The sequence below is a fragment of the Manis pentadactyla genome, chromosome 10 (genome assembly GCF_030020395.1).
Source record: "Manis pentadactyla isolate mManPen7 chromosome 10, mManPen7.hap1, whole genome shotgun sequence".
In the NCBI taxonomy this organism is placed as follows: Eukaryota; Metazoa; Chordata; class Mammalia; order Pholidota; family Manidae; genus Manis; species Manis pentadactyla.
The window spans coordinates 7,031,434-7,043,451 of record NC_080028.1 but is presented as its reverse complement, the minus strand read 5'-3'; the positions used below and the strand labels follow the sequence as shown (position 1 = coordinate 7,043,451).

At 40.7% G+C, this 12,018-nt stretch overlaps 1 protein-coding gene across 1 annotated transcript in view; it reads left to right on the top strand.

Annotated features, from left to right (window-relative positions):
* The first annotated feature begins 2,473 nt into the window (after positions 1-2,473).
* MEI1 (meiotic double-stranded break formation protein 1) overlaps positions 2,474-12,018 on the top strand; it is an 87,869-nt gene continuing 78,324 nt past the window's right edge. The window contains exons 1-6 of the mRNA XM_036931495.2: positions 2,474-2,674; positions 6,068-6,191; positions 6,974-7,024; positions 8,716-8,789; positions 10,036-10,141; positions 10,638-10,841. Coding sequence (XP_036787390.2) covers positions 2,504-2,674; positions 6,068-6,191; positions 6,974-7,024; positions 8,716-8,789; positions 10,036-10,141; positions 10,638-10,841 — 730 coding nt within the window. The 5' untranslated portion in view covers positions 2,474-2,503. The remainder of the gene's footprint in view (positions 2,675-6,067; positions 6,192-6,973; positions 7,025-8,715; positions 8,790-10,035; positions 10,142-10,637; positions 10,842-12,018) is intronic.

Sequence of the window (12,018 nt, the reverse complement as noted above, 5' to 3'; positions counted from 1 at the left end):
TTAGGGCCCAGTGGATACTGCAGGATGATCTCATCTCAAGATCCTTAACTTAATTAAAACTGCAAAGATCCTTTATCCAAATAAGATAATATTTACAGGTTCTGGGGATTAGTAAATTATATTAGTCTGCCCCAGCTGCTATAACAAAATTCTATAGACTGGGAGGCTGAAACACCAGAAATTAATTTTCTCACAGTTCTAGAGGCTAGAAGTCCAAGATCAAGGTTCTGGCTGATTCAGTTTCTGGTGAGAGCTCTCTTCCTGGCTTGTAGATGATAACCTTCTCACCATATCCTCACATGGCTTTTCATTGGTGCATGTACATGGAAAGATTAAGAAATCTTTATCTTTCCCTTTTCTTAATAAGGCCACCAATCCTATTGGATTAGGGCTCTACCACTTTAATTACCTCCTAAAGGCCCTATGTCCAAATAGGTCATTTTAGGGGTCAGGGCTTCAACATCTGAATTCAGGGGACACAATTCAGTCCATAGCAGACATGGAGATAGCTCTTTGAGGGTTTCCATTCAACCCATTACATGGAGTAATTTACTATGCAGCAATGTATAGATAATAAAATATATTGTATTGTAATACTTTGCTTATCTGTCTCCTTGACTGGACTTCTAGTTTCTTGAGACCAAGGACTGTCTCTTGTTCACTTTTGAATCCTCTAGCTCCTAGCACAGTTCCCAGCCCAAAATTCTGTGAAAAAGAATACATGCTTTGTCAAGATTTGAAAATACATTGAATATTTATACATTGAATATTAAAGATATATATGATATGTTTTTTCTCTGAGAAAAGCAGTTTACAAAATTTGTATATTGCTGTAAACTATAAAAAAATCTAGAAGAAAATATATCAATGCATTATTTTTTATTTCCTTTTTTTGTTATGATTATTTTATTTTTCATCAAGATATTCAAAACCATGTAATCTTATCCAAAATTTCCTCTATCAATGATACAGTTTTTTAATTAAATTATAGGTGATACATAATATTATATTGGTTTAAGTGTACAGCATAGTGATTCAACAGTTACATACATTAGAAAATGCTTACCACAATAAGTATACTTACATCTGTCACCCTGCAAAGTTATTACCATGCTATTGACTATATTCCTTATGCTGTACTTTTTATCCCCATGATTTATTTATGTATAACTGGAGTTTGTACCTCTTTATCCCCTTCACCTATTTCACTGTCCCCCCTCCCCTATGGCAAACATCAGTTTGTTTTCTGTATTTATGAGTCTATTTCTGCTTCATTTGTTTGTTTTTAGATTCTACATACAAGAGAAATCATACTGTATTTGTTTTTCTCTCTCTGACTGGCTCCACTTAGCATAATATCCCCTAGATCCATCTATGTTATTACAGATGGCAAGATTTCATTGTCTTTTATGGCTGAGTAATATTAATGGGTTGTATGTATTTCCATTTTTAGTTTTTAAAAGAACCTCCCTGTTTTCTATGGTGGCTGTACCATCAATTGCACAAACAGTGCACAAAGATCCTCTTTACTCCACATCCTCTTCAACACTTGTTATTGTCTTTTTGTTATTAGCCATTCTGACTGATGTGAGATGATCTCATTGTGGTTTTGATTTGCAATTTTTTCTTTTACTTTCTTCATTGAGCACATATTACTACTATAATGTCCTTAACATGTGTTGAATAAATTTTATTTTACATACCTATACATTAATCTGCCTCTTTCATACACTTAGCATTTTAATGAGAATTTTTCCATGTTAATATCTACTTTTCTCAAATATTACTTCATAATATTCCAATTGACTATAAACCATTGTTTTCCAAACTATTTTGCCATGGAAAGTATTTTTTCCACTCAGTTATGCTGCTTCTGAATGTAGAAAACACCTCTTGAATTTACATCCTTCAACATTAACTGGTTGCTGGGCATTTTGGTGCTAAATAAATTATTGTAGATTGATGGACTGTTATTAATATATTTAACGATATACTATTTTCACTTCTTTGGTATTCTTTATGCCCTCACAGTCTCAAGTGCTGTGTAGCCCTCTGTGAGAGGGTATTTTAAGGGAAATGTCTTAGATTCTTTGAGAGTAAGTTATCAAGGAAATTTATACCAATAACTTCTAGATAAAAATTCCTGAGATCGCTTACTTAATTTTTTAAATAGTAGAAGTAGCTTGCTTCGTTTCCTTCCTTTTTCAAGGCTAAACACAGCTTCTTTATAAATGCTTTCCAACCTTCGGTGTGGTGAAGACAAGGATTCCCGATGCCTCGAAGAGCAAACAGCTTTGAGGTTAGTTGCCCGCTTTCCAGGGTCCCTGCGTCTGTCACCCGCCCTCAGAGGTCGCTACTCTCCTGAGATTGCCTAGTACTTGGTTTGCGCAGGCGCAGTTGCCTCCCACCACCCCGGCCCCCGGGCACAGGACTGTTACAAGTGCGCTTGCGCACAAGCTGCGCGGGAAAAGGTGCTGCGGCTGAGGAGATCGAGCTGCGAGAGATGGCCGCGAGAGAGACGACAGCACGGCCTCCCGGGCCCGCGAGGGACGAAGAGACGGCGCTGCTCTTCGAGAGAGCCCACCACCGGCACGACCCGCGCTGGCTGCTGCCCGTGCCCCCACGCCTCTGCCTGGCCTGCACGCTGGAGCTGCTGCCGGAGACCGGCGTATCGGTACGAACTGGGCCCCGGCATTTGCCTCGCCAAGCAGGGCAGCCCCTCGCCAGACCAGCTCCCTAATACGACGCGCCTTCCCTGAAAGTAACCCAGCCCACCCACCTCGTTAAATCTACCCCCTAAACAGGCCTGCCCCCTCACCCGCCAGCGCGGCCTTCCTTGCTGCACCAGCCCAGCCTCCGTGTGCCCCACAGCCTGCCCCGAGCCAGAGGATCCCCCTTGCAGACAAGGCCCTGCTCTCGGCTCTGCCCCTCTGTCCCCGTGGGCACTGACTCTGGGGCCCCCAGGGCCCGCTGAGACCCCCTGGCCTGCATTCCCACCTTCCCTTCCGCTCGTCCGCCCTTGCCATTTGCTGCCCCTCGCGTCTCTCCGGGATTTAGCCTTGGCTCGGCTCGTGGGCCGGGCCACGCACAAGAGGGGGCTCCTCACAAGAGGGGGCTTCTCATTCCCTTCAGGTTCCCGAGGGGCTAAATGAGGAGGGGGCTGCCGTGGTTTCCTCGATGGCGGGAGCGTTGGGTGGAAATCACAGCCAGGGCAGAAGTGGGGTGACGGGGAAGAGCGTTCTAATAGGCACAGCGGGTTGGAACATGGGCTGCCTGTTCCCTCAGTGCCCACCTGCCTTTGCAGGGAGGTTTTTGTCCGTGAAGGTGCCCAAGAAAGTTTGGGAGATCACTTCTCTCAAGTTCATGGGAGGGGTGTGTGCTTTGAGTGGGAGGAATGCGGTAGATCAGCAGTTCTCAAATTTTTGATCTCAGGATGCCTTTATCCTTTAAAAAAGTGTTAGGGACTCCAAAGAGCTCTTGTTTATGTGGGTTATATCTACTGGTATTTACTATATTAGAAATAAAAACAGAATTTAAAAATATCAATCCATTAAAAAATAATAGTAAATCATCGTCATAATAATAATAATAAGGAAGAAATGTGGGATTCACATATAAATCAAGTATAAAAATCAAACGAATATTCACATTTGACCTGATTGTTTATAGTTCATGATGCGTGATCAAAACCGAAAGTTTCTGTGATGACTGCCCTTGTACTGTTCACCATGTAAGAACTTGTTCACCATGTAAGAACGTGTTCGTTATGCTTCAGAAGATTGGAGACTGTTGAGAATTAGGCTTGGGGTGGATTAATGATTGTGCATCGAGTCCCCTATACAGAATTTTATTGTTGTTAACAACCATTGGATCAATAAATATGAGAGATGTCCTCTCAAAAAAAAAAAAAAGAATTATATCAAATGCTTTAAAATATTTTTCAAAGGTATATCTGTAAGTTAAAATAGCTGTACTTACCATGTTTGTAATTATGGACAGAAGTTCTTAATATGTGTGCGATGGTTAATTTTATGTGTTAACTTGACTGGGCCACTGGGTGCCCAGATATTTAGTCAAACATTATTCTGGCTGTGCCTGTGAGGGTGTTTTCAGAAGAGATTAACATTTAAGTCAGTAGACTGAGTAAAGCATATTGCCCTCCTAATGAGAGTAGGCCTTATCCAGTCGGTTGAAGGCCTGAACAGAACAAAAAGGTTGGCCCTTGCCCAAGGAAGGCAGAATTCCTCTTGTCTGACTACCCTTAAACTGGGACATCAGTTTTTCCCTGCCTTTGGGTTTTAACTGAAACATTAGCTCCTCTGTTATATATAATGTATACACAGGTTCTTTTTCCCTGGAGAACTCTAATAACAATGTGTTTCAAATAAATTAAGTATTACAGGGGAAAAAAAAATAGTAAATCCATTACATATAAACCTATTCCTTTTATTGTGGCAAAATATACCTTGCATAAAATTTACCATTTTAACTGTTTTAAGCATATGGTTCTGTGGCATATAAGTAATTAAAAAAAATAAAAACAACTATTTTCCTAAACAAAAAACACAGTGAAAGGAGTAACTTAGTTTTACATTTTTTTGCAAGTCTCTTTAATGTCTGGCATAACAGAAGACAGCTGGATTCTCATATGGTTCTGCATTTAATCTGTTGTGATACCATATGCCATGTAATCATTGAGAAACTCCACTGTACATTTGTGAGAATAAGAGTGAAAGAGGCAAATTGCATCTTAGTTATTATATGAAAATAATTTTGATCTCATAGACGCTTTGAAAGGGTTTCAGGCACCCTCAGGAGTCTGCAGACTATACTCTGAGAACTACTGGGTTAGCTGATAACATGAGATATAACTGAGGCCAGAAATTTCGAGGCTGCCGTTTTCAGACAGTGAGTCAGAGATACAGAGATAAATTAATGTGGTAGGGGAGAGAATAAGAGAACACTAAAATTACTGGGAATTTAGAAGATGGGTATATTATTTTGTGGTCAAGTGCTGTGTGGAGAATTACGAGGGGAATTAGGAAAAAAATTTTTTTAGAGGGGGAGGCATTTGAATTAGGCTTGAGAAGATGGGAGAGCTTACCCCAGGGGGTAGGTTTTAGCAAGGGTGAGTTTGGGGAAGTAATCAGAGTGTTGGAAGGGAAATTGGGGGAGGTGAGATTGGATAAGCCAGCTTAAGATCAATTCCTGGGGGAGTTTGAATCCAAGCTAAGCTGCTTGGACTTAATCTGTCAGGTGAAGAGAGTCATTAAGGTTTTTTTTTAGTGACTTGTTTAGATCACTAGCTTAAGGTATTATGCGGGAGGAATTGGTGAAGTTAACTGAGACTTATAATAACAGACTAGAGGCAATATGAGATTCAGCTTCTCTAGCTTTTACTGAATACATTTTCCTTAGCTTCAGCTCTCACCAGTTGAAGGGGTGATGTGGTTGTACCCATGTTCCGGTTCTGTCCTCAGTGCATACCCCCTTTTTGTCCTAATTTTTGCTGTCTTGAGCACATTGCACAGTTACTACCCAGTTCCCTGTACTGGGAGGTGAAGTGAATGTGAAGATTTTTGTCTACATTGAACTGAAGGATGCTTTTTCTCTACCTACCTCTGTGGGCTCATGAAGGGTCTCTAGTATCACTCTCCTGGACTATTAAAGTGAAAAGAGCACTAACCTTGGACAAGACCTGGTTGGAGACTTAGAGTCCTTAGGAAAGTCTCTGAGCCTCAGTTTTCTCATCTCAAAAATTGTGATAATAATACCTGTTTTTGATTGCTTCACCAATTTATTAGGCTTAAATGAGCTAGTTGACAGAAGAATGAGTTATGCACACTGAAGTGCTGTGTAAATATAGGGTATTAGGAACCTTCTGTATGAACACATGGATTTCTGTGTATAAATGATGCCCTTTTCCATACTCCCTGAAAGGGATCTTATAGTTTGGATGATCTCCCGTATTATTATAATTATATTTGGAAATTACGATTGTTTGCATTCAGAATGGCTGAGAGTTGAATATTGTCCCTATTGAATATTTTTATTCATCTGCCCCAAGTTGGTTCGCAAGAAGCATGTGCTGTCCTGCTTGCGAGATGCTCTCGTGAGGCATGCCTCCCACGTTGTGCAGCTGGTGGCTCAGGATCAGAGAGTCTGTATCCACTTCATAAGCATGCTTTTCGGTGAGAAACTTGGCATGAATTTTGAATGTGTAACATGTATAATTGAAGAAAGGGTCTTGGAAAGATAATTTCGACTTTTTGCAATGTAGCAGTTCAACTTATCAGCAAATTGTTTTGCTGTAAATGATGAAATGGTCCCCTTTCTAAAACACATGATGTGGTATACGGTGACTGGTTTTACTATAGCTAAGAGGTTAGTAAAAGCATAAAGATGAATATAGGAACGTGTGGTCTTTCAGAGTACAGTCTGAATGGTCTTCGAACAGGATCAGAAGGTCCAGACTGGAGTCTGCTGAGCTAGATGTGACCCTGATTGAGTTACCTCCTCTCTCCTGTGCCTTCGTTTCTTCATTTGTAAAATGAAATGGATCAAGAAGCCCCTCTTTTAATACAATGATGATATCTAACTTGTATTGGGTGCTTTACTCTGCTAGAGGCTTTTCAGGCTTTTAACTCCCAGAACAGTCCTTTCAGGAAGAGAGGAATATCCCCAGGCTCAGGGAGGTCATATCATAGCTGAAAGATGGCAGAACTGGAATTTTACCCCTGGACTGTTTCAGACTCCAGAGCACACAGTTTTTATATTGTACCACATTGTGTTTTTATTGTTTTTCTCCTTTTAAAGCCAGAGTGGGTCATTGAAAGTCTAGGTTATTTGGTGCTGTGGATAGAATTTAGCTGGGACATTGCTTAAGGCTGTTATTAGCCTTGAATTCACAGTGTGCCTTTGTCTTTCTCTTTAAACTATTAACCATCCCCCTCTTACCTCCCTCTGCTCCAAGGACTGTTATGCAATGTGGAAGATGGGAATGTTACAGACCTCTGTATTGAAGGTAAGGTGAAAGAGTGTGTACCTGGCATTTGAAGCTGGGGATATTAGCCTGAATTGCAACTCAGTTTATTTGAGACATTGATGAAATATTTCATAAGAGATAGATAAACACTGTCAATCTAATTCTACATTTCTTTCTTGGACACATAATCTGTGTCAAGTACTGTATCAGGTACTAGAAATACATAGATAAGACATGGTCCCTGCCCTCTAAGAGTTCACAGTCTGGAGGAGAGATTGGCTGGTAAATAACAGGAGCTAATGAGTGCTGTTACAAAGGCATGTACAAAACTCTGTTTTCATTACATTGATATTGGTTGATTGGAAGTTGTTTGCACATAGGTGGTGGAAGCACATAGCTGTGGAAGCGTGTGTGGGTTTATCTATAATGGGTTCAAGGAGAAAGAACATAAGAGCATTGAGATGGGAGGATCCCAATTTCTTGCAGAAAGCAAGAACTATCAGTTACAGTCTAGTCAGGAGACAGAAACAACACCAGTTTTTTTAACAGAAAAAATCTCTACAGAATTATTAGTTAGGTAACTTAAGGCAAAAAGAGAAAAAGAGAAAATCAGGTGTTTGCAGAGATAGCAATTTCAGAAAACAACTCACCCCCAGGGCTGAAGAAACAAAGGGAGGGGATGGAATCATTAAAACTTACAGTTTTAGAGGAAGGACTCTATAATGAAACTCAGACCTCTAAGATGACCATCCAGCCACACAGTTGGCAGCTATAACTGCTAGCAGCCCTAACAGAGCATATGGGCTTCTGACCATCTCCCAGTCTACGCAGTGTGGACAAATAAATGTACTGCCTGAAGTTCTGACCACTGTTAGAGGGGTGGGGGATTTCCCTTCACCATTTTCCTCAAGGTCACTTCTGAGTGGGGCTATAATCCTAAAGCCTCCACTTCTGGCTGGTGACAGCACAGCTTGCAAAGCCCTCACAGACCCCAGAACTTCCCTGAGGTGGTGGACACTAGCTGGAGACTGCAAAGCAGAGAGAGGACTTGCTCCTTCCTCTTCTGTTTGCTTCCTGCCTTCTTTCTGTTTCTCTGTCACCCTAGATTGCTTCTTTTCTTGGAAGGCAGTCTTCCCACAGCAGTAGCTGAGTATAGTTTGCAACTTTTCCCACGCTTAGAAAGCCAGCCTCTTCTCTACTCCTTCTCCAAGACACCAGCAGAAGCATCACAAATGATTGTATAGAAGAGTTGGGTTTGGGGTTGAGAGATAATATTATGGGCAATTATTAGGACAGGAACTCACTCATAATTCTGTTTTCTAGTATAAGAAGGAACAAATTTCTAGGAAGGAAAAAAGTAGAGATAATATAAATTTGCAGTTTTCAACCTTGGCTTCACAATAAACTTACCTGGGAAACTTAAAAAATATCCAGATGCTTAGGCTCTTTCTTTAGAGATTCTGACTTAATTGGTCTTGGGTGAGACTTGGGCATTAGTAGTTTTTTAAAGCTTCCTAGTTGATTATAACGTGTGTTTGTGAACCACTGATATAAAACAAAGAAGAATCCAGAAATCCTTTGGTTTGGATCTGCACACATAGTTTAATGTAGGAGATAGAAAAAACTAATACCAATTAACACAAGCAAATGATTTTGAGTAGCAGGGCTATGAAAGGTGAACTTTGGGCCAGGGGTTGTCTCCATTTATTAATGCTACTGTGTCTGCTCAGTCCTTATCCAGCTTACAACTCAGCTGAAGTTAGAGCAGACCATTCATTGCCTGCTGGATGAGTGCCACAAAGAGGTCAGTAAATAGCTGTGGGTTCTTGAGTACCCCTGAGAATCCTCAGATGTCCGAGCCGGGCCAACCCTTCTTTGGATAGATGGGGATCAAAATCCAGAGAGGAAAAGGGGCTTCCTAAGGTCATGGTGTTGGTGGCAGAGCCAGAGCTAGGGCCCATGTCTTGTGATCCTGCTCCAATACTCTTTGCAGCTTCCTTCCTTCCCTTCTCAGTCCCCCACATGCTACCTCCATGTGGTGAAGTCCTGTCTTTCTGGCATAATCATCCCATGGCCATTCTCTACATCCTCCTAAATACAATACAGGTTTCCTTGATGAATTTACCAAGGAAATATGTTCACTGTGTATTTTTATTTGGTTTGAATTGTATACAATATTTTGTACTGAAGGTATTTGCTTTTATTAGCATTTAAGGTAGGTACTGAGCGGTTATGTTTAACTTGCTTTCTTCAGTGTAGTCAAAGATATCAATTAAACAAGCAGCTTTTGCATTGTGTTTAAGGTTTAGGAATAGAATCAGAATAATAATATTTAATTTTTTCTGCAAAGGAAGACAAATGTTCATGTTAACACCAAGAGCAACATTTAATTATAAATTAAATTATCATAATTGCTCTGCATGTGATTAATGTATCAGATTAAATTTATTATTATACATATCAGTACTTCTCATGATGATGCCATGAGCACCTTCTGAGCTCCTTTTGAGCACCTTCTGTTTACATGTCATATGTCATTCAGTCCTCCCAATAACCCTATGAAGTTGGTACAATTATTTCCCACCAGAAGACAGGTGCTACAGCTAGTCAGTAGAAAAGGTGAAATATATACTGACTCTTTCTGTAGAACATTAAACATAGTGCCTGGTACATAGATTGTTCAATAATAGTAGCTGTAATAATGGTGATAGGGATAATAATAATATATGTATTTTTTGCACTGAGCCAGAATTCTGTTTTTATGATGTTTGCAGCTTTACTCCCCAGATTCTTGTCCTATGGGAGACAAAATATGCTCATTTTAATTTAGCTTAAAAAATATGTACTGAGGACTCAGAGGAATCTGACTTAGTCTCTTTCCCCTGGGCTTCCCAGTCCAATAGCAGAGATAGACACTTAGCTAAAGAGGCTGATTACTGATCGTGGTAAGAGACACACACAGTACAGGCTTTGGTGTGGACAGGGCAAATTTTGGTAGGAGATCTGCCCTGGTCCTAATTTATAGAGTGGAATGTGTTCACTTCCTGTAGCTGTGTAATATGCCCTCCATGCGAGGCAGCCTGGCCACCCTGACCCTTCTTGGCAAGTTGGTGGATGCCATCCCTCCTCTGGCAGACAAGCTTGTAGTGAAGCATGGTGAGTGATTTCTGGGGAAGAGCTGCCACTGCCCTCTCATTTGCTTTGATCACACTTCATCTAGGTGATCCATTCACTATATACACTGGGGTTGTCACTACCTTCCTTCTCAAGGCTTTAGTTTCCCCATCTGCAAAATATGCTCTGTGTTGGCCAATTTGAAAAAAAGTGTTTCTTGACTCTCGTCTTTTATTCATTATTTTAACATGTAATTAATTACCTACTATGAACCTTTCATCTGGATGGAAGGAGGAATTAATTCTGGACTAAAGAAATATGTTTTTTTCAATCAGGTATGTCACTGAGGATTACCCAAGGGTAAATTACTTAACTTCTCTAAGCCTTGGTTTTCCCTTTTGATTAAGTGCCTAGAAATAATTTATTGTGGGGAATTATAGGGGATTACTATTACTACTCCATTGGGGGCAGTAGTTTGGAGTTTCATATAGTAGTTGACATTGTGAGGTTCCCTCAGCCCTTGTTTTTTCCTGGACAGGTGATCTGATGGAGCATCTGTTGAGAGGCTTGGTATACCCCAACGAGGGGGTGCAAGCTTCTGTCTGTTACCTCTATGGGAAGTTGTACTCTTCACCAATGGCAGCTGAGATGCTTTCAGGCCACTTCCGGGAGAAACTGTGCCCTCTCTTCCTTTCCATCCTGGATGGTGCCCAGACAAGAGAGCTAAAGATCAACTGCTTAGGTAATACATGGAATTGGAGAGAAAAGAGAGAGCTTTTGAGGTTTTTCTTGAGGACTTGAGTTACTGGCTCTCTAGTGGTGGGAAAATTACTGCTTTTCAAAGGTTTGAAACCAAGGGTTTGGGAGATAAGATGCACAGATTGTGGATGATGCCTAGTATTAGGTGGCATCTTATGAGCATTTCCCTTTGGAAGGAGAAGAGGAAATCCTCTTGGATTCTCAGACCCAATTCCAGTGTCTCTGTGTGTATGTGTAAGGGGGTTTTCCCATGCATGACACCAAGTGATTCTCAAACACCTGAAAACTCAATTCTGACACTATCTTCCTGGAGACAGCAATAGATCCCTCAGGTTAAGGACTCCATCCTACAGGATTGCCCTCCAAACTCCACTCCAGACGCCAGTCACAAGCCCCAGAATGTTGCCTCTGTTTCTAACCAATTGGCTACAGATTGGAGGTTCCAAGGACCTCCCCCTTAGATTTGATTAATTTGCTACAGTGATTCACAGAACTCAGGAAAACACTTATTTTTTAAAAATTAAAGTAACATTTATATACAATCTTATGATGGTTTCAAATACACAACACAGTGGTTCAGCATTTACCCATATTATCAAGCCCTCACCCCCTCCAGTACAGTCACTGTCCAGCAATGTAGTAAGATGTTACACAATCATTAACCTTTTTCTCTGTGCTATATTACCATTCCCATGACCACCCTATATTGTGATTGTGAATGATTGTGCCCCTTAATCTCCTTCTTCCTACCCCACCCACTCTCCCTAACCCTTCCCCTTTGATAACCACTAGTCCCTTCTTGGTGTCTATGAGTCTGCTGCTGTTTTGTTCCTTCTGTTTTGCTTTGTTTTTATACTCCGCAAATGAGTGAAATCATTTGGTATTTGTCTTTCTCTGCCTGGCTTACTTCACTGAGCATAATACCCTCTAGCTCCGTCCATGTTATTGCAAATGGTAGGATTTGTTTTCTTTTTATGGCCGAGTAATATTCCATTATGTATATGTACCATATCTTTATCCATTCATCTATTGATGGACACTTAGATTGATTCCATATCTTGGCTATTGTAAATAGTGCTGCAATAAACATAGGGGTGCATATGTGTTTTTGAATCAGGGATCTTGTTTTCTTCAGGTAAATTCCTAGGAGTGGAATTCCT